This window comes from Oncorhynchus keta, chromosome 12, assembly GCF_023373465.1.
Source record: "Oncorhynchus keta strain PuntledgeMale-10-30-2019 chromosome 12, Oket_V2, whole genome shotgun sequence".
NCBI lineage: Eukaryota > Metazoa > Chordata > Actinopteri > Salmoniformes > Salmonidae > Oncorhynchus > Oncorhynchus keta.
This window is the reverse complement of record NC_068432.1, coordinates 45,261,815-45,288,277: the sequence shown is the minus strand read 5'-3', so window position 1 is coordinate 45,288,277 and position 26,463 is coordinate 45,261,815. Positions and strand designations below refer to the sequence as shown.

Genomic DNA, 26,463 nt, shown 5'->3' with positions numbered 1-26,463 from the left:
CAGACCTTTTAAACTATTATGAATTAGAGGGGGGGGCAGACCTTTTAAACTATTATGAATTAGAGGGGGAGGGCAGACCTTTTAAACCATTATGAATTAGAGGGGAGGGGGCAGACCTTTTAAACTATTATGAATTAGAGGGGGAGGGCAGACCTTTTAAACCATTATGAATTAGAGGGGGAGGGCAGACCTTTCAAACCATTATGAATTAGAGGGGGGGCAGACCTTTTAAACCATTATGAATTAGAGGGGGGAGGGCAGACCTTTCAAACCATATTGGAGGTGTTGACCAGACCTTAGACTAGCACTCCTATTCACACTTAGTGAATATGGGCCCAGAGCGTTTGCACGTGTCTATGACAGTTTTCTGTCTATGACGAGTGGCTCAGTGGTGTTGGACAGAACGTTAGAGACTGCAGAAATAGGACTCCAGGATTAGGCCTCTTGTTTCTTCAACCAAAACATGGTGCACTTTTATTTACGACAAGAGCAAGTTTGATTGTAATGCTCAGGCTTTTCCCCTCCTACTAAAGGAAGGAAAGGGGGATACCTAGTCATTTGCCCAACAATTCATTCAACCAAAATGAGTCTTCTGCTTTTAATCCAACCCCTCTGTATCAGAGCGGTGCGGGGGGCTGCCTTAAAACAACGTCCATGTCGTTGGCGCCCGTAGTTATTGTTGGGGGTTAACTGCTTTGGTCGAGGGCAGAACGGCCAATTTCTCTGTTACTGGCCCAACGCTCTTAACCGCTAGACTTCCTACTTGTGAAGCCTACTGTAGATGGACTGTTATCTCCCTTCTTCACACCCATAAGGTTGATTAACGGAGTCACAGGAATACCCCAAAATATATAAACAAAAACAATTCTAAAAAGTTTGAAGTAGTTCTTGTAAATTCATGTGTAAAGATGACTTCCTTACAAAGCAAGGTTCACTCTGCTAAAACAATCAAGATATGACATGAGTAGAGATACTCTAGCTATATGAGAAAAGGTAAGGTAAGTGCCTCAAATTACCTACCACTCGCTTTCTTTAAATAGATTGTTTTGAACAAATATAAAGTGCAAGACACATTCAGGCGCAGATTCTGCTGCATACAAAAATAAGTCTCTGTGGGGAGCTCAGCCCTTTTCCTATTGAGAGTGTCAATTCCTATGGGAGAGATGGAGGGAGTGTGCACCACAGTCGTTATGTCTCCATCATGCGCAGGTCGTCTGTTTCTGGATTAACTTCCTCCTTGGACCGTCTCCCTTCTTTGTTCGTCCACAAGCCGGACTCCAGACAACGCTTCACATGGTACTCTGCCACCTGGTGGTACAACCAAAACAGCAACTTCAACTCACGAGATAAAACCAAAATAACTTAAAATGCAATAAGCCATAACTGAGTAATCTAAAGAAGAAACAGACACCTGTATATGATATGATATGATTAATGCATCTTTATGGGTTAGTTCTAAGGTTGCCTGTTCCAAACACCATTTCCCCTGGGAAGTGTGTAGTCTGGGACGATAATCCACCTGCTGTGGGGCATCTTGACACTGACACTGATAATTCCCCATTTCATCAGCATTCATCAGGACCAGTATTCAACAACCCTCTCAGAATAGGAGTGCTGGGCCCGTATCCACAAAGTGCCTCAGAGTAGATAATTGGTCTTAAGTTCTGAGGAGACATTTTACTCCTACTCTTAAGGGTAAAAATAAAAGCTATGCATGAAACATTTTTAGTCATAAGAGTCTCACCTTGTCGACAGATATTTAGGAGACCTCACGAGCTGTCCTAATCAGTTAACCCTTTACACTTGTAGGAATTGGCCTATATGGATAGGGCTAAATTGAAAGGTTTCTTATAGAAGAAATTTGAAAAGCATATGCATAACCATGGTAGCAATTAAAAGGGAACAGTTTGGAGATAATGGGGAAATTATTAGACCAAAGTTGAATCCAAAACATTACACTTGATTTTACAGTATTTTATTTTTTTACTGTACTGTTATTTGTTGATAACAAAATCTGAAGGTAATCTGGATACATTCAGTAATATATGAATCTTCCTGGAAAATGTGGTGTAGGCGCAACATACGACAAATAAAGTACAAGGGTTTGAGTGAGAGGTCTAACTGGTGTCTCCAAGTGGCTACACACTTCTCCAAAGTGTGCACAGTACATGGAGAGTCTACAATTGTAAAATACTTTTTGAGCCCTCATAGCTGGACCATTGAGGAACTACAGCAAGCACACTTGTAATAGTTGTGTTTGGAATGCAACCCTGCATCCCCGCAATCACAGAATGACTTGATGTTTATGCACTCTAAAAAAACGGTCCATTATAAATCACAATCCGGGTCAGATGGGCATCCTTTAAAAGCTTGTTCTATTGCCAACGAGACTAGCTTAGTTATAAAATATGACATTTGTGTTAGGCTTTCACAATGCAATTCAGGGAAAAATATCCTTTTGGAGTGTACACAAAGGAGTCATAAGTGCATTTATGTACGTGTACCGCAGAAAACCCTCTTTACGTAAAGAAACATGGGCTCATTCTGTTCAGAACAACCCAGGGTATGACGCCATTTCATCTTGTAACTGTACATCAAACGGTGATTATACATGTTGACACTGTATATGACCGGAGTTTTATGATATGAAATGTGAAGTGCACATTAGGAATCATGGGTATTTGGCTTGCTTCTATTGACATTAATGCAGTATTTATCATCATCATCGTCTCATATTTCAAAATTCACAGTCCTCTAAATTTACAGCATTCCCCCTCACTAAGACAACAAAAACATTTGCTAAAGTTGCCCAATTAGTGGGAGGGATGGGGGCAACTTAATGTAGCGTGCAGTGCTCAAGTTCAGAACGGCTGTCAGTCAAAAGCCTAGTGCTGTGAGGCAGAGCATGTTACTGTACAGTCACTGCGTTCCAATGTATGCATTTATCAGTGACCGAATCTTCCATTGGAGTGTAAAGGGGTAAGAGTTGCCAGCAGGTGTCTTGATAATAGAAAATTGCAGCGAGGCAGTGTTTTCCTGCGCCACATGCAACTGCTTTGGAGTTGATAACATTTTGATAGGATCAATCCATTAATAATCTCTTGTGCTTTTGACAATGATATGACATGCATAAATACTTAGAACCACTAGGGTAATAAATCAAACATTTTAGATTAGATTATTTAATTACCTACATGTTATTTCAAGTTATCCCTTTGGAGTGCAACATCACATTGCAATTAAATGAAAAAGCCTACACTGGGCACGCCTATAATTTGGGCAATTGACGGCATCTAGGGCTTATGTTTACTTTGATTGTGTTAGATGAAAATGATAGATCTTTCAAAACGTTATACGCAATGGACTTCATGCCTACTGTGTCAACACGATTTAGAGTTGTAAAACGAGTGACCAGTGTGTTGATATAACAGTAATATTGTCAATTCTACTTTTAACAACCATCAGAATTGGTTAAAGAAAGGTTATGCATGCCAACATATTAGGCAATAATTAACAGTAGGCAAAGTGATCTTGTCAGGCGACAGTTATATCAAACACTTTAACATGGCAACATTTGATGTACCTTCACAGTGCGCGTCTGAATAGAGTTCACAGCTGGCGATGGCTCATCGCAATTGGTTATTCTCCATCATTTGTAACAATGTAAATGAGGGTCATCACTATCTTTCCTTTGCGGAACCGCAAACTGTTGTGATTACCAGCTGTGATAAACTTTTATGACTTGATTTTACTCGTGGCTCAGAGTTTGTCTGGGAAGTGTCTTAAAACAGGTTCAGTTTTAGGATGATGTCAAGACTAAAAAGGTAACCGGATTCCTAAAACCTTTTCATCTAGGATCAGCTCCTCACTCCCTGTCCATATAGTTGTATTTATTATGATCCAAGAGGCTGAATTGATCTGGGACTCTAAAATAGGCCCAGTGCTTAGTGAGACGGTGGGGGAGAGGTTTGGAAAGTTGACCTGCCTGAGCTGCTCTGAATGGATGTACATGGGATGTGTACCAAACGGCACTCTATTCCCTTTATAAAGCACTACTTTTGAATGAGTCCTGGGCAAGAGTAGTATAATATATAGGGAATAGGGTGCCATTTTGGGACACAAAGGGATTAACCCAGTCTACTGCTCAAGCTGATTATAATGCTTATGTAACAGGAGTTTCTTTTCTGCGTTCATTGGCCCACATCTAGTTCCAACAGGGGCCCAACTGCTAACTAAGTGTTATTTGTGGAGGAGGACATGTTTCATTTCCTTGTTTCACTCTCTCTTTTAGGATTTGACATAGAGTCAGGTTTCAGGGGCCAGTTGGGGGTGATTCTCTCTCGCTCTCTCTCTCTCTCTCTCTCTATTCTGTTCTAGAGAAACACACTGACTGAATTTACTTCAGTTTTTAAAAATAGAGAGCACGGCTTGAAACTTGAACATTAACTTGAGCTCTTTGGATATTTCCATCTTTTAACTCAATGTTTATATAAGAAATAAGGCCCCTCGTCTCACAGTATAGCTGACATTTTTTAAGCTTCCCGAGGTTATACCTTGTACATGTGGTAGCAATTGGCATAGGAGTAAATAATAGTTATTAACAAATAGTGTGGCTGAATAAAGATCTATTTCCCATGTACAGTACGTGTCTGACTCTGTAGTCAGTCTACTAAGAAAACAGACCTGTAGCCATTACCTGTGGATTCATGGTGCTGAGAACATTCTGGAGAATCTGCATGTCTTGCAGCTGGAACCCTGCCTTCAGATCCTGTTTCAGAACGGAAGAAATATATCAGAACAAAACATTGAAATTACTATATTAAATTGTTACCATACAGTTGCATGTCAAAAATTCAAATATGTCATTTAGAATACTCACTGGGGGTAAAGATTCTAGAACCTCTTTGGGATCCAGATGACAGCGTGCTGTACTGCTCTGGAGCGGTGTGTCATTGGAGAGGGTCTCTCCTTTGAACTTGACAGTGTACTCTTTTACTCTCTGCTTAAAGGCCTCTAGCTCAGCATGGAAGACATTTAAGTACCCCTCTTGTCCTGCCTTACACAGGGGAAAATATGACAATGGAATTAAAGACTTACTTGATCATCCTCGGGTTGACAAGAGGAACTTGGAATCATAATAAATAAAAATATATTTTACCCCCTTTTTTCCACCAATTTGGTGATATCCAATTGCGATCTTGTCTCATCACTGCAACTCCCCAATGGGCTCAGGAGAGGTGAAGGTCGAGTCATGAGTCTTCCGAAACATGACCCGCCAAACTGCGGTTCTTAACTTCTTTGGGGTAGGGGGCAGTATTTTCACATCGCAATGAAAAGAGTGCCCAGAGTAAACTGCCTGCTACTCAGGCCCAGATGCTAGGATATGCATATTATTAGATTTAGATAGAAAACACTGAAGTTTCAACATTTTTTTGAATGATGTCTGAATATAACAGAACTCATATGGCAGGCAAAAACCTGAGAAACAAATCCAATCAGAATGTGGGAAATATGAGGTTTGTAGGTTTTCAAGTCTTAGCCTATCCGATATACAGTGTCTGTGGGGTCATATTGCACTTTCTAAGGCTTCCACCTTGTTTCAGGCTTCTACTGTGAAGTAGGAGAGAATGAGAGCTGATTGAGTCATGGGTCTGCCAGAAGGCCATGTGCACAGTCAGGTGCTCGCCAGTGAGAGTTAGCTCTGTTCCCTTTCATTTCTAAAGACAAAGGAATTCTCCAGTTGAAACATTATTGACGATTTATGATAAAAACATCCTAAAGATTGATTATATACATCGTTTGAAATGTTTCTACAAACTGTAATACAACTTTTTTGACTTTGCCTGGTCCATTGCACATTTGGATTACTGTACTAAATGCGCAAACAAAAATTAGGTATTTGGACATTTATTGTGGAACTGGGATTCTTGGGAGTGCATTCTGATGAAGATCAAAGGTAAGTGAATAGTTATAATGCTATTTCCGACTTTTGTTGACTCCATAACATGGAGGGTATCTGTATTGCTTGTTTTGGTCTGAGCGCTGTACTCAGATTATTCCATGGTGTGCTTTTTCCGTAAAGCTTTTTTGAAATCTGACACAGCGGTTGCATTAAGGAGAACTATATCTTAAATTTCATGCATAACAGTTGTATTTTCATCAACATTTATGATGAGTATTTCTATAAATTGACGTAGCTTTCTGCACTTTCACCGGATGTTCTGCAGGCAAAACATAACGCGCCAATGTAAACAGAGATATTTGGATATAAATATGAACTTTATCGAACAAAACATAAATGTATTGTGTAACATGAAGTCCTATGAGTGCCATCTGATGGTTAGTCATTCATTTTCTCTCCATTTCTGCTTTTTGTGACTCCTCTCTTTGGCTGGAAAAATGGCTGTGTTTTTTTGTGACTAGGTACTGACCTAACATAATCGCATGGTATGCTTTTGTCGTAAAGCCTGTTTGAAATCGGACACTGTGGTGGGATTAACAACAAGTTCATCTTTAAAATGGTGTATAATACATGCATGTTTGAGAAATTTTAATTATGAGATTTCTGTTGTTTGAATTTGGCGACCTGCACTTTCACTGGATGATGGTCAGATGGGACGTTAGCGTCCACCCCCAGCCAAACCCTCTCATAACCCGGGCCAATTGTGCATCACCCTATGGGACTCCCAGTCCCTGCCTGTTGTGACAGTCTGGGAACGAACCCGGGTCTGTAGTGACGCCTCAAGCACTGCGATGCAGAGCCTTTGCTCCGCTGCACCACTCGGGAGGCCTCTTATAAAAAAATAATAGTGTTCTCTAAACATTAAGAGTGTGTTACGCAGTTGTAGATGCATGATTACAGCTGAGAAAAGCAACAAATATTTTGGAATTAAACCATGCAGCCTCTTAAAATCATATCAATATGTAAAACACTGGTAATCATACAGAAATTCTTACACTGTTTTGGCATGAAAGCATGTAGCTGTATATCATTGTGATGTTGTAGGAGTCTGTTGTGACTCCTGTCTCTCTCTAGTGGTAATTTGACCACATTACATCACTGTACAGTACAACTTTTTAGTGAATGACAGTTAGTTACATAACATGAAATAATAACATAAAATCTGTCAAAACATTGACAAGTTTGATCATTAAATCACGCATTAAAACATTTGATCAATCCTCAACTTAGCTTATCAATAACCACTGGTTATATGGTGGGTGAACAATTTGCCTTATATTACTTTGCAGTATAATGACTTGACAGTGACTCAGCAGACAGACAGGGATGGTTAGAGAGAGCCTTTGCGTAGTCTTAGGATGCCTCAAATAGCACCCTATTCACTTTATAGTGCATTATGTTTGACCAAAGCCCTACGTGACCCCCGTGTCAAAAGTAGTGCACTATTATATAGGGAATAGGGAGCCGTTACACCCCATTCTTAGGGTGCCTGATGTGGTATAATGACTTAACCGTGACTCGTCAGCAGACAGACCAGAATAGCTCGATGCTTACTTTGGCTTTGTGGAAGAAGTGACGGAAGCAGCCTCTGGGATCCTGCTGGGAGGTGCTGGCCATCTCCAGGATAAACTGCATAGCAACAGCCTGGTGAGCGACCTGCTCCATCAACGCCTCTTTCTGTGGTTGAATAGATCAAAGTGGAGAAAAAATGTGAATCCAGCCGTATAACACAAATCAAGTCTGTAGGTTATACTATAAAGTCAATGTTCGTAAACCTGAACAAATATCTGTCAGGAGGAAGGGAACAGGATAGAATCTCTAACATAAGTGACCCATAGTCATAAGTATAAAATTATCTCATTCAGAAATGTAATTTGTTAGAAAAGATGCTGAAGGATCAGTCTGGCCTTTTAACAATAGTTAGATCTGTCGGTCAGTAAACAATAGTTTACACATCAACACTGAACAGGAAACATACGGCCGGCTGATATTGGCGTTTAGAAATCTAAAAATCTATTGTACCAAATTCTAGCTGCAAATAAATTCACAGGACAGTGTGATATTTTTCTGACCTCGTCGGCCTGAAGTCTAAAGCACCAGAGGATCAGGTAGTTGGCCGTCTCCTCACAGATGAGGTGATGCAGGTCAGACAGGAAGCGCTGGCTGTCATCCCACCTCCGCAACATGCCTGACCAATCACAATGGAGACACATCGGACCAATCACAATAGAGACAACGGACCAATACCATTCCACAATGCCACACCTGCTGCATCACCATGATAAACAGTAGACTAAACATTTCACTCACCAAAATGTCTCAATTCTTTTTCATACTTCTGAACAAAGGTTTTGCTCTTGTCGTGAACCTCCAATTCAACGTTTTTACTATTAATAATACTCTATAGGAGAAGGAAAGAGAAGCACAGTCCACTGAGAAGAGGGTAGCAGCATTCCAAATATAGCGACCGGAGTAAGGACGAACGGGTGTGTCGAAAGAAAAGGGAGTGGGTCAAAAAGCACTCTGCGATAGTTTGGACTTTGTTTTTAAGAAAGAGTCAGTTGTATTTCATTGTTAGTTTAATAACTGAAAATGTGTAAAACTGACTAAAAGTATTGATGGTGGTGTACTGTTTCTTCATGAGTTGTATGCGTGTGCTTACTGTGACGGTCACCCTAATATTGGCTACCACGTAGTTACTTCGCACGCAGTTGCCAGACAATAGCGCTTGGTCAAGCGGCAGTGAAGGGCACTGTGTCACCATTCATGCCCTACCCATTGAGTAATATGTATGTAGTCTACGTATCAAGGTGACATCTAGATGGCTATCAATATTAGTTATTTCTTGTGTAGGCTACTTTAGTACTTGAAATAAAATAGTGTGAGAAAATGAACGGCCACGTTAGTTACCACCGGCGACACTACAGTGATACCAAGTACGAAGCATTTCAAGTCGGCAGGCACGTAGATACAACACCGGTGCACAGGTCGCTGTCTTATCGACTCCTAGTGCAGCACAACCAGCCACGCAAAAAACGTGGCTGATTGGCAACAAATCTGCCCAATTAGCAGAGTCGCTATACACACACCCACTCCTTTCGACACACCCACACTCCGGTTGGCATATTGGGCTGCAGCTACACATACTTGATTCATTCCTCGCTTTCTCCTCTGACCTTCTCATTCAATGTGCTTTGATGAAGTGAGAAGGGCGCACACAAGGCATCAAGGAGATACAATTTAGAGAAATCTAACTTGGTTTGCATGTCCATCATTCCTCACATCTTTTCTCTTCGGCCTTCTTAAAACCCATTTGATCAGAAGTTCTGAGGGGAGGGATCATGGACTTTCTCATCCAATGGAGTTTGAGGAGGCGGCGAATAACGCAAGGAATAAAGGAAATGCAATTGAGATTCCCCAAACGTGTGTCTGTAGGTTCCCTTTCAGTCTGTCAACTTCGGTAAAACATACTATGGGGGGGTTGCACTCTTGCAACTTCGGTTGAAGGATCTACAAATCACACCTGACAATGAAATCCATGTCTCGCTGGAAGCTCCGCCTTCCACAGTTGATAAGCATGAGAATCGGATTCATTCCTTCACTTATGCCATTCTTCACCTTGGTGTGAACAGGAATGATTCAAGCTACGTCTGAGCACGTGCGCCATCGTGCATAAATGTATTTTGTCCCACTACACCAAACACGATCACGACACGCAGGTTAAAATATCAAAACAAACTCTGAACCAATGACATTCATTTGGGGACAGGTCGAAAAGCATTAAACATGTATGGAAACCAATGAGGAGATGGCACGTGAGTACCTGCTTTTATAAGCCAATGAGGAGGTGGGAGGCAGGACTTGCAGCACGATCTGCGTCAGAAATAGAACTGATTTCTATTTTAGCCCTTGGAATAGCAGACGCTCGTTGGCATGCGCGAGCAGTGTGGGTGCAATAATTGAATAACATGGATTTATAAATTTATTTAGCAACGCTCGCGACGTGTCCGGTCTGGTCAGCATGTTACGTTGCACCAACTAAACTGTCCCTTTGTGGTAGACCAAAACCTGAGGACTCTCCTTCACTGCAGCCGACGTGGGCAAAACATTTAAACGTGTTAACCCTCGCAAGGCTGCAGGCCCAGATGGCATCCCTAGCCGCGTCCTCAGAGCATGCGCAGACCAGCTGGCCGGTGTGTTTACGGACATATTCAATCAATCCTTATCCCAGCCTGCTGTGCCCACATGCTTTAAGAAGGCCGCCATTGTTCCTGTTCCCAAGAAAGCTAAGGTAACGGAGCTAAACGACTACCGCCCTGTAGCACTCACATCAATTGTCATTAAGTGCTTTGAGAGACTAGTCAAGGACCATATCACCTCCACCCTAGACCCACTCCAATTAGCTTACCGCCCTAACAGGTCCACAGACGACGCAATCGCAACCACATTGCCCTAACCCATCTGGACAAGAGGAAAACCTATTTAAGAATGCTGTTCATCAACTACAGCTCAGCATTTAACGCCATAGTACCCTCCAAACTCGGCATCAAGCTCGAGACCCTGGGTCTTGACCCCACCCTGTGCAACTGGGTACTGGACTTCCTGACGGGCCGCCCCCAGGTGGTGAGGGTAGGTAACAACATCTCCATCCCGCTGATCCTCGAGTGGTTTAAGGGGAAACATTTAAATGTCTTGGATTGGCCTACTCAAAGCCCAGACCTCAATCCAATTGATAATATGTGATATGACTTAAAGATTGCCGTACACCAGCGGAACCCATCCAACTTGATGGAGCTGGAGCAGTTTTGCCTTGAACAATGGGCAAAAATCCCAGTTGCTCGATGTGCCAAGCTTATAGAGACACACCCCAAGAGACTTGCAGCTGTAATTGCTGCAAAAGGTAGCTCTTCAAAGTATTGACTTTGGGGGGAGTGAATAGTTATGCACACTCAAGTTCTGTTTATTCATCTTATTTCTTGTTTGTTTCACAAGAAAAAATATTTTGGATCTTCAAAGTGGTAGGCATGTTGTGTAAATCAAATGATACAAACCCCCCCAAAATCCATTTTAATTCCAGGTTGTAAGGCAACAAAATAGAAAAATGCCAACGGGGGGTGAATACTTTCGCTAGCCACTGTATGCGTTGCCATCCTAGGGTCACACACTACTCATAAAGCAAAATATTTTACCTGTATTATTCAAAAACATTAAATACTGTACATTTTTATATATATATATATATATATATATATATATATATATATATATATATATATATATATATATATATTGGCCAAATCACACAGCCTTATTTAATACACAAGTGAATTTGCCCCAATACTTTTGGTCCCCTAAAATGGGGGGTGGGGGACTATGTACAAAAAGTGCTGTAATTTCTAAACCGTTCACCCGATATGGATGAAAATACTCTCAAATTCAATCTCAACATCTGCACTTGAACCTTATAGTCATTATATCATTTAACATCCAAAGCACTGGAGTACAGAGCCCAAACAGCCAAATTGTCACTGTCCGAATAACTTTGGAGCTCACTGTTTATTTCCACCTATATGGCCCTGTGCCCTCCCTTCCGGGGCTCTGAAGAGATGTTTTAAATTGAAAGAATGAAACCAAGCCTTACACCCATCACCCGTGGTAGGCGGGGCTTCCACCGAGGCGTGGATTTCATTGGCCTTGTCAGGCGTGAATTGTCGATCCTGCAACAGAACACGCAAGTGTGCAACTCCCCATAGTATGCTGTACCTTGTTTTCCCCTCCTTCGGGGAACTGTAGTTATAGTCATAACGTTACATTTTCTAAGGCTGTGTCTAGACTTGACAGTTCATGCAGCTTTAGTATTCTGATCATGAATTCCAAACCCCTCCTGCATCTACACCTACATTTAAAATGTGTCTACCATGTCCGGATTCCTTTTTCCCTGGCTATATTCAAATGTTAGTATACATTGTACAAACGCTGGTGGGAGGAGTGCTGATAACGTCGCCCACTGTATGTGCTTTCTGTAGCCTGATTGGGGGGGGTTCTCCTCAGTCTGGACACACACGCAATGCATTCCTAACCACCTCTTGAAGTGGTCAGCCAGATCTGAACACTATCAGACCACAAAGCGACTTGGTGTCTAGAGCGGTCTTTCAATGCGATCTTCGATTCTGATAGCAGAAGTCAAATGTAAGTGTCAAGTGTAGACACGACCTTAGTTACCTTGTCGAACATGTCCCGGCTGCTGTCAGCGCTGAGCACGGGGCTCCTGCTCCCTCCCAGCATGCTCTCCTTCCGGCGCCACTCATGTTCAGTCTGCGAGAGCTCCGATTGGCCGGCGACAGCGCGGGCGCGCTCCTGCTCGACGCTCTCGGAGCCGTGCAGCTCCATCCCACACAGCTGGTCCTGAGCCTCCACTAACTGCCAGCTGGAAACAGAGGCCTTCACACACTGCTGCTGTCTCTGGCACAGGGACACCATGGACTCTGCACTGGCATCCTCCTGGAAGAAGATAATTAGCTTATTATGAACTGGTATCAGAATATCTTTGTAAGGAGACCCTCACACACTGCTGCTGTCTATAATCATGGCCAGTATTCCTAAAGCCTCTCATTCTCCTCCTCCTGATGACGATGCATTGCTGTAACTCTGTTATGGCGAACTGTGTGCAATAGTTATACATGGACATGTAAAACCAGAGGTTGTGAGCTAATAATAACATGAACACCACCCACAAGCTTCAGCTGTCAACTCAATAGCGCATTAATGGATATAACTATCAGGGAATAGAGATGACAGCACACACTAGATATGGATGCTTATGTTATCCACAGTAGCTGGGAAAGCTATGCAAGTAGCTAGCTGTTACTGCTTGACTGGCTAAAGAAGAATTACAGCAAGTATTACTGAGAAACAAATTTGGTGTAGAGAAACAAATTTGGTGTAGCTAGCTAGTGCCATATTCACCAATTTGCTGTGTAATACCTGTAGACCACTGTAAATTAGTCAGTGACACTCACTTGTCTGGGTTAAGGACGACTGGCTTAGACTCGCTAATGTCAAACCTGGCAATGAGACAATGTCATGAAAATAACCTGACAAGCTAGCTAAATCGTATTGAGTTTAATTGGCTGGCTACTAGCTAAATAACTAGCTACTGTAACGTTAGTGTATGTTCAGTCATTAAACGTCGTTCGTTAAGTAGAAAGTTACAAATGAAGGAATCGGACTCAATTGCTCAGACTCGTTTCCATTGTTGACATTATGTAATGTACTTGACTTGTTAGCTAGCTAACTAATTACATCTTGACTGTAACTATTTTTATCACTGATTTAACATCACGTAAGGGTTTATCGAATAGCTAGCGGCAGGCTAAATAACTAGCTAATAACAGGGGAGGTGGTGGGTTGGGTTGGCTTGCCTTTATTTCCTCCATGACTGACGTACCTACCAAGCTGGCTAACAACGTAAAGAATGAATTGGTAAATGTGCATTGGCATTTAGCCTCACAATACCTGCAGTGATGAGCTGTGAAAGCTACTTGGCACAGAAGAGGCAGAGGCACTGTAACCCTCTTCTTCTTCGGGAAACATAGGGGAGTTTCCAGTCCCGAACCACTCCATCGCTGCTGCTGCTGCTGCTCCGTCTCGACCCGCTCAAAACACCCGAGGCCGAATCTATCAATTGGGAAAATATCGATATCGGTTAAGTTCTTCCAAAGAAAGGCAAAGCGCTAGCAAAAGTGATATTTGGATCAGAGCACAAATACACAGCAGCCTCCATGCTTTTATTCAAGTACCACGTGGTGAGGAACTTTGATCACGTGGCAAATATGTTTTGGCATTTTATTTATTATTTATATTGATGACCAATTTTACTATACGTGTTTTAATGTGGAGCACGTTTCAGGACAGAAATAGCCGAGCATTTCTGTACTTAAAAATAAATGAAATCGCCGTGAGATTATTTTATTAACGGGAGGAAACGTTTACCTGTTTTCAAATATCTATGTAAGTATAAAATTATATAATGATAAAAACTACCAGGTAGCCATTTCCATCACTATACTATCACAGTGCCATCCGTTTTGTCACCAAAGCCCCATACATTACCCACCACTGCGACCTGTACGCTCTCGTTGGCTGGCCCTCGCTTCACACTCGTCGCCAAACCCACTGGCTCCAGGTCATCTACAAGACCCTGCTAGGTAAAGTCCCCCTTATCTCAGCTCGCTGGTCACCATAACAGCACCCACTGTAGCACGCGCTCCAGGAGGTATATCTCTCTGGTCACCCCCAAAACCAGTTCTTCCTTTGGCCGCCTCTCCTTCCAGTTCTCTGCTGCCAATGACTGGAACGAACTACAAAAATATCTGAAACTGGAAACACTTATCTCCCTCTAGCTTTAAGCACCAGCTGTCAGAGCAGCTCACAGATTACTCCTTTGCACCCCATTATTTCTATTTCTATTTTGCACATTCTTCCACTGCAAATCTAAAATTCCAGTGTTTTACTTGCTATATTGTATTTACTTCGCCACCATGGCCTTTTTTTTGCCTTTACCTCTTATCTCACCTCATTTGCTCACATTGTATATAGACTTATTTTTCTACTGTATTATTGACTGTATGTTTGTTTTACTCCATGTGTAACTCTGTGTTGTTGTATGTGTCGAACTACTTTGCTTTATCTTGGCCAGGTCGCAATTGTAAATGAGAACTTGTTCTGAACTTGCCTACCTGGTTAAATGAAGGATAAATAAATAAAAATAGTACATTCTATTCTATTCTGTTATTTTCTAAACCTCGCGAGACATAGACGAGAACGAGAACTTGGTGGTGTCCGTTCTGAATCCTTCCGGGCAAAACCTCTATCATTTCAATTTCATTTCCTTGCTCGTGCTAGCTAGCTAGAGGCAAGTTATAACGTAAGTCTATTTTTTCACCTTCAAAACATTGTAAGATAGCATGTATTGTGGTTAATTCGGTTAACATTCAACCCATGTCACATCACATTGACATAGAGTTGATAGGTAGGTAACGTTCACACGTGAGATAAATGCTTTAAAATGCTAGCAAGCTGCCTTGCTAATTTGTGGCCAGCTGGGTGGGCCAGTTAGCTAGTTGGACATGGGTTAGCTAGCTACTGGTAACAACCCACCATGCATAATATGTCACATCTCGCACCACTCTGGGCTAGTTGTCAAATTAGTGAACAAAAACAGGATGTTACAACAGAGAAGATTCTCTTTGGGTACATGTTGTGTATATTTCCTCATCTAGTATGAGCCGTCTAACAGAGGGCTTCCCATCATGCTGTACTGTTCGATAGTGGCCAATAGGTGGCAGGAGAGTACAGTAGAGCTCCCTGCATCAGAGTCTGCTGCTGCTGTACGAGTCAGTTGTGAGAGCCAATAACATACCACGAGGAGAGAAACAATCCAGACGGCAGACCTAAAATAACATCCTCAACCTCAAAAGCATGTCTCACAGCCAGCTGGCAGCAATGCCCTTTCGTGGTCTGCTGTTCCCACAGGGTGTGCGCGCGCAGGGACGCTTCAGCTCTGGTTCATAACTTGTTCAAGTGAAATTCTGAAATATGTAGGACATGGGTCTTCAACCTTCTGCTGCCCATGGACCCCATCTCAGGCAAAATGGCGTCCCAGGGACCCTCATCACACGTTAGCAAAATAAATGTTGCTCCAAATGTCTTGTCTTATCATCAGGTGAATGATAATAGCAAGGAGAAGTAATCAACATTTGAAAATTAATAGATTTGCTATAGTTAAAAAACATGTTTTACCTCCCACATTATAATTGGAAAAGGAAATGTAAATAACATAGGAGTTACCTTTCTAGCTAATAGGCTAACACATTTTTGCTAATAGTAACTGTTTAGCTGGTAAACAAAGGTTAGCCATGTATTAAGTCAAGAAAGCTTACCAGCAGCCAGCACCACTTGCCGCACTGGTAGCCTATTGACTGGTAGCCTGTTGACTGGTAGCCTATTGACTGGTAGCCTGTTGACTGGTAGCCTGTTGACTGGTAGCCTGTTGACTGGTAGCCTATTCGTGGGTGCTTTTTCAAAGCCTATGTCAGATACTCCAGTGAGTGTATTTGACTCCAGTGAGTGTATTTGACTCCAGTGGGTGTAATTTGCTCAAAATTAGGAGTTGAGAAATAAAGTTAGTTTATTCTGTTGTTGCTAGAGATATTCATGACAACATTCATGACAAAATGTATGGACCCCTTGTAGTATCTTGGACCCCCGATTGAATACCCCTGATGTAAGATAAGGGTTTTTTCAAGTTAATTCAAGTTTTTTTTTTTTTATAGTGATAGAGGAAGAAATCGATAGTCACACACCGGGATATTATTTTTGTGCTAGTCAGCTGTACATGCACCAAAACTCAGTATTTTTCTTCTTAATAGCTTGTCCTCCATCTTTAAAAAAAATAGGGAGCCAATTTGTTTTCATCACTTTTATTTCCATGACTGATCAAACTCATTTTGTCATGGCTCTCTCTTGTCCCTCTGCTGCAGACATATGGTGAGCAATATGTTTGAACATGGAATCGCAGTATAGAATCTCAATACATAGAGAATTACAATACATATCATATCGGTAACCTAAGTGTGATCCTCCTAAGTGCGGTCCTTCTGTAGCTCAGTTGGTAGAGCATGGCGCTTGTAACGCCACGTTAGTGGGTTCGATTCCCGGGACCACCCATACGTAGAATGTATGCACACATGACTGTAAGTCGCTTTGGATAAAAGCGTCTGCTAAATGGCATATATTATTATTATTATTATTATTATAAGTCGCTTTGGATAAAAGCGTCTGCTAAATGGCATATATTATTTATTATTATTATTATTAGATTATTATTATTATATTACTAAGTATTGTGATAATATTGTATCGTGAGGTCCCTGTTAATTCCAATTTATGGACCCTTTTTTTATACATTTCCATTTGAATTAAGGCTGGGAATTGCCAGGTAATCACGATAGAATATGTTTTGCAATTGTATAGGTATTGCAATTCGATACTGTGATTTTATTGCGGTTTGATGCTCCAAACATATTGCTCACCGTAAGTGTTGATCAGTCATGGAAATAAGTGCTGAAAACAGATTGTCTCCCTATTTAAAAAGATGGAGAACAAGCTATGAAGGAAACATACTGGAGTTTTGGTGCAGCTAAGGCCCTCTAGTGCAAAAAAATATTTTGCGATATGTAACTATTTTTCCCCCAATCACTAATATGAATACAGCTTGTGAGAAGTTCTGGTAATAGGGTAGCAACTAGAGGTCGACCGATTAATCGGAATGGCCGATTAATTAGGGCCGATTTAAAGTTTTCATAACAATCGGTAATTGGTGTTTTTGGGCGCCGATTTCTGATTATTATTATTATGATTTTTAAAATGTTTTTTTTTTTTATACCTTTTATTTAACTAGGCAAGTCAGTTAAGAACACATTCTTATTTTCAATGACAGCCTAGGAACTGTGGGTTAACTGCCTTGTTCAGGGGCAGAACGACAGATTTTCACCTTGTCAGCTCAGGGATTCAATCTTGCAACCGCACAGTTAACTAGTCCAACGCTCTAACCATTGCACTCCACGAGTAGCCTGCCTGTTACGCGAATGCAGTAGAAGCCAAGGTAAATTGCTGGCTAGCATTAAACTTATTGTATAAAAAACAATCAATCATAATCACTAGTTATAACTACTAATTCAGTTTAGCAGGCAATATTAACCAGGTGAAATTGTGTAATTTCTCTTGCATTCATTGCACGCAGAGTCAGGGTATATGCAACAGTTTGGGCTGCCTGGCTCATTGCGAACTAATTTGCCAGAATTTTACGTAATTATGATATACATTGAAGGTTGTGCAATGTAACAAGAATATTTAGACTTAGTGATGCCACTCGTTAGATAAAATACCGAATGGTTCCGTATTTCACTGAAATAATAAACGTTTTGTTTTCAAAATGATAGTTTCCGGATTCGATCATCTTAATGACCAAAGGCTCGTATTTCTGTGTGTTATTATGTTATAATTAAGTCTGATTTGCTAGAGCAGTCTGACTGAGCAGCAGCAGGCCCGTAATCATTCATTCAATTAGCACTTTTGTGCGTTTTGCCAGCAGCTCTTCGCAAGCACAGTGCTGTTTATGACTTCAAGCCTATCAGCCTAATGGCTGGTGTAACCAATGTGAAATGTCTAGCTAGTTAGCTGGGTGTGCGCTAATACTGTTTCAAACGTCACTCGCATTTAGATTTGGAGTAGTTATTCCCCTTGCGCTGCAAGGGCCGTGGCTTTTGTGGAGCGATGGGTAACGATGCTTAGAGTGTGGCTGTTGTCGATATGTTCCTGGTTCGAGCCCAGGTAGGGGCGAGGAGGGGGACGGAAGCTATACTGTTACACTGGCAGTACTATATTGCTTATAAGAACATCCAATAGTCAAAGGTATATGAAATACAAATGGTATAGAGAGAAATAGTCCTATAAATACTAATCCAGGCACTTGTCATCTCCCGTCTGGATTACTGCAACTCGCTGTTGGCTGGGCTCCCTTCCTGTGCCATTAAACCCCTACAACTCATCCAGAACGCCCCAGCCCGTCTGGTGTTCAACCTTCCCAAGTTCTATCACGTCACCCCGCTCCTCCGCTCTCTCCACTCGCTTCCAGTTGAAGCTCGCATCCGCTACAAGACCATGGTGCTTGCCTACGGAGCTGTGAGGGGAACGGCACCTCAGTACCTCCAGGCTCTGATCAGGCCCTACACCCAAACAAGGGCACTGCGTTCATCCACCTCTGGCCTGCTCGCCTCCCTACCACTGAGGAAGTACAGTTCCCGCTCAGCCCAGTCAAAACTGTTCGCTGCTCTGGCCCCCCAATGGTGGAACACACTCCCTCACGACGCCAGGACAGCGGAGTCAATCACCACCTTCCGGAGACACCTGAAACCCCACCTCTTTAAGGAATACCTAGGATAGGATAAAGTAATCCTTCTCCCCCCCCTCCCCCTTAAAAGATTTAGATGCACTATTGTAAAGTGGCTGTTCCACTGGATGTCATAAGGTGAATGCACCAATTTGTAAGTCGCTCTGGATAAGAGCATTTGCTAAATGACTTAAATGTAAATGTAAATATTAACTACAACCTAAAACCTCTTACCTTGGAATATTGAAGACTCATGTTAAAAGGAACCACCAACTTTCATATGTTCTCATGTTCTGAGCAAGGAACTTAAACGTTAGCTTTCTTACATGGCACATATTTTACATGGCACATATTACTTTCGTCTCCAACACTTTGTTTTTGCATTATTTAAACCAAATTGAACATGTTTCATTATTTATTTGAGGCTAAATTGATTTTATTGATGTTTTATATGAAGTTAAAATAAGTGTTAATTCAGTATTGTTGGAATTGTCATTATTACAAATAAAACAAATAAAAGAATTGGCCGATTAATCGGTATCGGCTTTTTTGGTCCCACAATAATCGGTATCGGCGTTGAAAAATCATAATCGGTCGACCTCTAGTAGCAACTATGTCATTTAAATGAATATAACAACAAGAAATGTGAAAATTATTTGATCAGAAAATAACTCAAAATTTCTAATGTGGATGAAATTATGGTTTGAGTTTGGGATGCATAACTGAACTTTAGTCAATAACTAATTAAATGTTCCCAGTCAGGAAGTGTCTACGCATTATATTGTGAATTCCCACCAATCAGGTGCTGCTAATCAGGCCTGCAATGCCAGTCAGGGTATGTCCCCATTCACCCTGATGTTTGTTTGTATACCAGAACAGGCATTCCCGTCTGTTGCTGAACTCAACTACCAGTATGTATCTCCGCCCAATACTGTCTCCCCCTCCCTCACATTGTCTCCCCTCCTCCCCCCTAGGAACGTGAGACCCCTCAGACTTACGACGCAGCACAACCCACTGGAGAGGAATGAGCCAGGCGACACAACAATTGGGTCAGTAGTTAAGCCAAACAAACACTTGTCTGGGGCCTACACACACGCATCAGTCCAGACACCAAGCTTAAATACACAAACACACATGTTCTGGTATAGTTTTGCCTCTGTCGGAATGACAGGAAGGATAGTCCCGGCAGGTGTAAAGGTATAAAAGTTGACACACACACACACACACACACACACACACACACACACACACACACACACACACACACACACACACACACACACACACACACACACACACACACACACACACACACACACACACACACACACACACACACACACACACACACACACACACACACACACACACACACACACACACACACACACACACACACACACTCCCAAGTGGAGTGCTCCTCCATATACAGCTCTGAGTCCCTGCTTACCTGTCACTCAGCAGCTCACCCAGACAATTGAGAAGCGACATGTTCCACATTCCTGAGCCCCCCCCCCCCTCTTTTTTTCTCTCTGTGGAATTAGGTTGGGGGATAACTGCTAAAGTAGAGAGAATAGCAACGGAGAGGGAGAAAGATGTATACGATTTCTATGAAGTGTGCTATGTTCTTCCGCCATGCATTGTGTTTTGCTTTGCTTTGGTGAGTCTGGAAAGTGTCTCTGTTGTGTAGGCATGAACCAGCTCTGATCCATGAAGACCTGAGAGTTAAAGTGTGGGTAGGGAGAGAAAGAAAGAAAGAGAGAGAGAAGCCCTTTGGTCTGCTTTCCCAGGCTGTCCGTCAGGAAGGCTGGATTTTGTACACCGTGACCACCGCGTTGCCCTTTCCTGGGGAAATCCGAGACAAACAGACAGCAGTGGGGGGAGGGGAACAGGAACACTAGGCCTGGGAAGGAGAGGAGGGGGGAGAGCGAGGCAAGAGCTTTTGGGAATGCTTAGGAACATACCCAGTCTACACCTCCCCTTTTGTTACAAGGCCTTTTTAAACCCCAGCCCTCCAAAATATGTGCCCTGTCCTCTGTTCTCAGAGGGTGTTATGGCTTTAAATCAAACCAAAAGCAAAGCAGAACTTCTCCAAAACTCGGTCAGTAACCCTAAACAACTGCTGTTAATACTATCCTATCCCACTCCTTTTGAGTTAATGATAATCCAGTTATTCTTAAAGGGGAACTGACAACGTTTTAACTCGTTTGCAGTCGTCCCCACAGTGACCGTACGTACATAAGTTTGCTGATGACACAACGGTGGTAGGCCTGATCACCACATTCACATCGATGGGCTGTTGTGGAGCAGGTGGAGAGTTTCAAGTTCCTTGGTGTCCACATCATCAACAAACTGTCTTGGTCCAAACACACCAAGAACGTTTTGAAGGGGGCACGACAATGCCTTTTCCCCCTCCAGGAGACTTATTTGGCATGGATCCCCAGATCCTCTAAAAGTTCTGTAGCTGCACCGTCGAGAGCATTGCCTCACCGCCTGGTATGGCAACTTTTGGTTACTGGCCCAATGCTCTAATCACTAGGCTACCTGCCTCCCCTTACCCTCTACAGGATCAGTGTCCTTCCCCATGGGATGGTTAAGCTAATGTAGACTAATGTGATTGGCATGAGGTTGTAACATTTCCCAGGACATAGACATATCTGATGTGGGCAGAAAGCGCAGAAAATACATCTTTACGTAGCAAAGACATATAGATGACCTGGAGCCAGTGGGTTTGGCGACGAATATGAAGCGAGGGCCAGCCAACGAGAGCATACAGGTTGCAACTAAGGCTGGTAATGTCAATACAGTCAAACTAGCTAATAGGCTAGTGTATCTATTTAGGTAGCAAGCTAAAACGATGGAGCCTAACGTTAGCCAGCTAGCTGGTAGAAGGATGTCATGTCATTGGACAACTAGAGATGCAGGTGTCATTTGGTTATCTGGCAAGAACTGGAACAACATATCTCCTACATTCGCAAATTCACTCTGGCTTTCTACTCCAATTCAGAGCACTCTCGTCTGTGTGCCAGAGTGCAGAATAGCTGATGAATTTACGATCACACAACACCCACTGAATATGACCGTGTTGGTAAATCAAATCAAATCGAATTTATATATATATATATATATATTTATATAGCCCTTCGTACATCAGCTGATATCTCAAAGTGCTGTACAGAAACCCAGCCTAAAACTCCAAACAGCAAGCAATGCAGGTGTAGAAGCACGGTGGCTAGGAAAAACTCCCTAGAAAGGCCAAAACCTAGGAAGAAACCTAGAGAGGAACCAGGCTATGTGGGGTGGCCAGTCCTCTTCTGGCTGTGCCGGGTGGAGATTATAACAGAACATGGCCAAGATGTTAAAATGTTCATAAATGACCAGCATGGTCGAATAATAGTAAAGCAGAACAGTTGAAACTGGAGCAGCAGCACAGTCAGGTGGACCGGGGACAGCAAGGAGTCATCATGTCAGGTAGTCCTGGGGCACGGTCTTAGGGCTCAGGTCCTCCGAGAGAGAGAAATAAAGATAGAATTAGAGAGAGCATATGTGGGGTGGCCAGTCCTCTTCTGACTGTGCCGGGTGGAGATTATAACAGAACATGGCCAAGATGTTCAAATGTTCATAAATGACCAGCATGGTCGAATAATAGTAAGGCAGAACAGTTGAAACTGGAGCAGCAGCATGGCCAGGTGGACTGGGGACAGCAAGGAGTCATCATGTCAGGTAGTCCTGGGGCATGGTCCTAGGGCTCAGGTCAGTTGAAACTGGAGCAGCAGAATGGCCAGGTGGACTGGGGACAGCAAGGAGTCATCATGCCAGGTAGTCCTGGGGCATGGTCCTAGGGCTCAGGTCAGTTGAAACTGGAGCAGCAGAATGGCCAGGTGGACTGGGGACAGCAAGGAGTCATCATGTCAGGTAGTCCTGGGGCATGGTCCTAGGGCTCAGGTCCTCAGAGAGAGAGAGAGAGAGAGAAGAGAAAGAAGGAGAGAATTAGAGAACGCACACTTAGATTCACACAGGACACCGAATGGGACAGGAGAAGTACTCCAGATATAACAAACTGACCCTAGCCCCCCAACACAAACTACTGCAGCATAAATACTGGAGGCTGAGACAAAGGCAAAAAAAAAAACGTAGGCAAAAAAAGTCAGTTAGTCACGAACCCTCTAGATAACATGTAAACAGCCTAGCTAACCAGCCCTGCTAGGGCGAGTAAACTGGTCAAAGTGTTCTCTCATTTGTGTCTGAAAGGAGCAAGCTAGCTAACTTTAGCCAGTTAGCTTAGGTGTTTGGTTGGGATAAGTATGCATTGGCAGGCAAGCTGCAGAAGGATTAATAGGCTACAATTCTACATCGTTTCAGTGCAATTTCATTCAGGTGTATTTTGTGGCTTTTGGCAAATACGTTTGAATGATTTTAAAGTCTCGCTGTTGCTACTGCCTGTAAACACACAGTCCAGTTCAAAGTAAATGATGGCAGGCTTGTGTGGCAATTGGCTTGTTTGTATAAAGGGCTATTGTAGCTCTGATTGGTCTGTGGTGCACCAGTTTGCGTCCACTCCGGTCCTGGACGAGACAAATGTTTTATTTACTGTCTGAATGTACGTCCGCTTTCCTACTCTATATTGTTATATCATTTTCACATGCCTTACTATACGTAATTCACAAACATTCTAAGAATTTGTGAAAATGACCATATCTAAGTGCTGGCTTGTCAGAAAATGTTTTTTAAAAGTATATTCTTCCTGGGGGGTGTATATGAACCGATTTTAATAAGATGTCATGTTGCTAAAATTCTGTCAGTTCCACTTTCAGTAGTAGTGATATAAACATTGATGGAGTGGTTAGTGTAGCAATAGGCTGACTTCAGAAACAACATGTGCTAGTGTGTTTGTTATGCTTCAGGATTCGGGAGGTTAGGCATATCTAGTGTGAGTGAAAAATGGAGCTGAAAGAGAGTGAGAAACACACTAACCCCTATGCCAATGACAGGTTGGGGTGAGAGGTCAGTAGGGGTCAGTGTGTAACCCCATATCAACTGTGTGACCTCCAGGTGCTGACCCCACGGCACTGAGAGAACAACTCTTTGACTTCTGGACCAGGAAAGAGCTAGAGCCGGTGAGACAGAAAGCTGCATTTACAGTGTGAATGTCGTCAACTTCACAGTGTATGTGTGTGTGTGAGGAAAAAGCTTGAGGGAAGGAATGAGCCAGCAGTGCATCATCATGTCGCATGCCAGGTCTATACTGGGTATATCTATGAGAATGTTGAGTGAATGACTGTGCGTCTGAAATATTGTGTAAAAGATCAAGCCTCAAGATTACAATCTCTCAAACAGACACGCATTGTTTGTAGATATTGACTAACTGTGCAAATTGTGAGAGATGTTGAATGAGAAAGGGAAAGTGTGTGACAGAGTACTGTGAGTACCAAAATCTAAAAAAAAAATCTAAATCTAAAACAAGATTCAATACTTTAATGCCAAACAAAGTGTTATGCAACTGATAGCTTTATGTGTGAATTTGAGATTTTAGCATAAAAGTTAATATGCAGAGATTGATTTGACACAGATGGAGAGTGTGTATCTAAACCCCCCCCTTCCCCTGCCTTCCATTCATCTCTTCCCCTGTCCTCTCAGCTGCGAGCTGTAGCCTTCAAGGGCTTCTCAGACTTCCAGACACCCCTAGAGGACCTGCTGTGTGTCCTAGAGGGCTGTCCAGGCAGGCAGAAGGGGAAGGCCACCACCATGGGCCACAGCATCCTCATGGAGTTTGAGCGCTGGAGACGCACACATCCCAAGGTCCGTCTCAGTAAAGGAAAACAGCACGCTCCGTTCCACTGAAGATCCTCTATTGTAAACAAGTATAAAGGGTGCCAGGAACCAAAAATAGTTCACATAAAATGGCCAGCACTTTATTTCACTTGAATATGATTTAAAAAAAAAACTTGGTTCTGTTTTGTCATTATGGAGTATTGTGTATTGATTGATGAAAACAACAAACAATTGAATCCATTTTAGGATAAGGCTGTAACGTAACAAAATGTGGAAAAAAGGGGGTAGGGGTATGAATACTTTCCAAAGGCACTGTATGCTTGTGGTTTATTAATTAAGACATGTCGCTACTTTGAGCTAAAGAAAATAATCACGAAGCGCCAATTGTAAATCTCACCTACCTCCAGGTGACCCTCCAGGCCGTCCCAGAGGTCTCTAAATTGGGATTGCAGCGTCGTGCTCTCAGCCTTCTCACGGACGCCCAGCCCAGCTTCATGGATCCTCTCATAGACATCTACCAGCTGGGGAATCTGGACCGGAGCATCCTGAGGCTGCATATCATCAAACTGCAGGCTGTCAACTGCTACAGGGAGGTGGGTTGGTGTTCTGCTATTCTTCTTCATCTGGTTGTTGTGGTGTGACGGGGTGGATGGGAATCAAATGGGTTAATCATGATGGAGTCAGACAAAGCTATATTAGGTGAATGAATAAAAACTATACATATTTTTTTTGGGGGGGAATCAAAATTAATGTTTGGGGATTTTCACAATTTAAATAAACGTTTTCATTGTTTTTCAGGCTGCGTTGTTAAGCATGAAACTGGAGCTTCAGAATGAAGTGGATATGGAGGAGGTGAGCGATCAGAACCTGTTATTAAAAGCAAAGTTGTGTGTTGGTACTAAACCGTGACACCCCCCCCCCGTGTGTGTTGCAGATGTGTGTCCCTCTGATTCTACAGGACAAGCTTCCTATGGCCGAGTCGTTTGTAAGGGGCCATCCTAGACTGGAGGAACGTATGGTCACACTGCTGGACTCCTGGTGCCATCCTGACTTCAGCATAGCACAACTACGCAGGTATTTTGTGTGTGTGCGCGTGCGCGCAACTCTTTCTGTGTGTGTGTGCGCAACTCTTTCTGTGTGTGTGTGTGTGTGTGTGTGTGTGTGTGCGCGCAACTCTTTCCGTGCGTGTGTGTGTGTGTGTGTGTGTGTGTGTGTGTGTGTGTGTGTGTGTGTGTGTGTGTGTGTGCGCGCAACTCTTTCTGTGTGTGTGTGTGTGTGTGCGCGCGCGCAACTCTTTCTGTGTGTGTGTGTGCGTGCGCGCAACTCTTTCCGTGCGTGTGTGTGTGTTTGCGCGAGCAACTCTTTCTGTGCGTGTGTGTGTGTGCGCAACTCTTTCTGTTTGTGTGTGTGTGTGCGCGCAACTCTTTCTGTGTGTGTGTGGCATTAGTGGGTGGTTTATGTTTCCTTGTGCTTCACTGCAGGCAGTTTCCCCGCTTGTCCCTCTCCAAACATCAAACTGATCAAATCCAGCCCAAGATGCTCAGCAAACAAGTGTTCCGACTGATGGAGAAATTCAACATTGACCCAGGTGTGTGTGTGTGTTCGTTCTGATAGTGCCCATGTGTATCACCGATCATCAGTGTGCCTGCTCTACATTTTCATTGGTTTCAATGGTTTCACTTTGCAGGCCTGTGTCCCAACTCTGTGTACAAGCGTAAATCAGACTCCATGCGTTTCCTCATGTATAAAAGGTTTGTAGAGGTAAGCAGCAAACCTG

At 42.8% G+C, this 26,463-nt stretch overlaps 2 protein-coding genes across 3 annotated transcripts in view; one reads left to right on the top strand and one right to left on the bottom strand.

Annotated features, from left to right (window-relative positions):
* Positions 1 to 194: 194 nt before the first annotated feature.
* On the bottom strand, positions 195 to 13,779 carry cdc37l1 (cell division cycle 37-like 1). Its single transcript, XM_035783050.2, has 8 exons — positions 13,478 to 13,779; positions 12,185 to 12,463; positions 8,273 to 8,363; positions 8,035 to 8,150; positions 7,517 to 7,639; positions 4,880 to 5,056; positions 4,697 to 4,768; positions 195 to 1,308 (listed from the first exon to the last, which is right to left on the bottom strand). Exons 1-8 carry the CDS (start codon positions 13,583 to 13,585, stop codon positions 1,189 to 1,191), a joined length of 1,086 nt encoding a protein of 361 aa, XP_035638943.1. The 5' UTR covers positions 13,586 to 13,779; the 3' UTR covers positions 195 to 1,188.
* A 1,009-nt stretch (positions 13,780 to 14,788) lies between these two features.
* The window catches only part of exd3 (exonuclease 3'-5' domain containing 3), a 65,775-nt gene continuing 54,100 nt past the window's right edge, over positions 14,789 to 26,463 (top strand). For both annotated transcript variants that reach the window (XM_035783049.2, XM_035783048.2), the window contains exons 1-9: positions 14,789 to 14,888; positions 19,889 to 19,963; positions 23,967 to 24,031; positions 24,552 to 24,713; positions 25,094 to 25,279; positions 25,485 to 25,538; positions 25,621 to 25,760; positions 26,168 to 26,274; positions 26,374 to 26,447. In XM_035783049.2, coding sequence (XP_035638942.1) covers positions 19,939 to 19,963; positions 23,967 to 24,031; positions 24,552 to 24,713; positions 25,094 to 25,279; positions 25,485 to 25,538; positions 25,621 to 25,760; positions 26,168 to 26,274; positions 26,374 to 26,447 — 813 coding nt within the window. In that variant the 5' untranslated portion in view covers positions 14,789 to 14,888; positions 19,889 to 19,938. The remainder of the gene's footprint in view (positions 14,889 to 19,888; positions 19,964 to 23,966; positions 24,032 to 24,551; positions 24,714 to 25,093; positions 25,280 to 25,484; positions 25,539 to 25,620; positions 25,761 to 26,167; positions 26,275 to 26,373; positions 26,448 to 26,463) is intronic.

Bases quoted from the DNA above. Each gene is read 5' to 3' on its own strand.
- cdc37l1 (XM_035783050.2), bottom strand. From the start codon at position 13,585: ATGGAGTGGTTCGGGACTGGAAACTCCCCTATGTTTCCCGAAGAAGAA. The intron at 7,640-8,034 runs GTCAGAAAAATA...ATTCAACCACAG, and splicing joins TTAGACTTCAGGCCGACGAG to AAAGAGGCGTTGATGGAGCA. The intron at 5,057-7,516 runs GTAAGCATCGAG...CCCCTGTGTAAG, and splicing joins ACTTCTTCCACAAAGCCAAA to GCAGGACAAGAGGGGTACTT.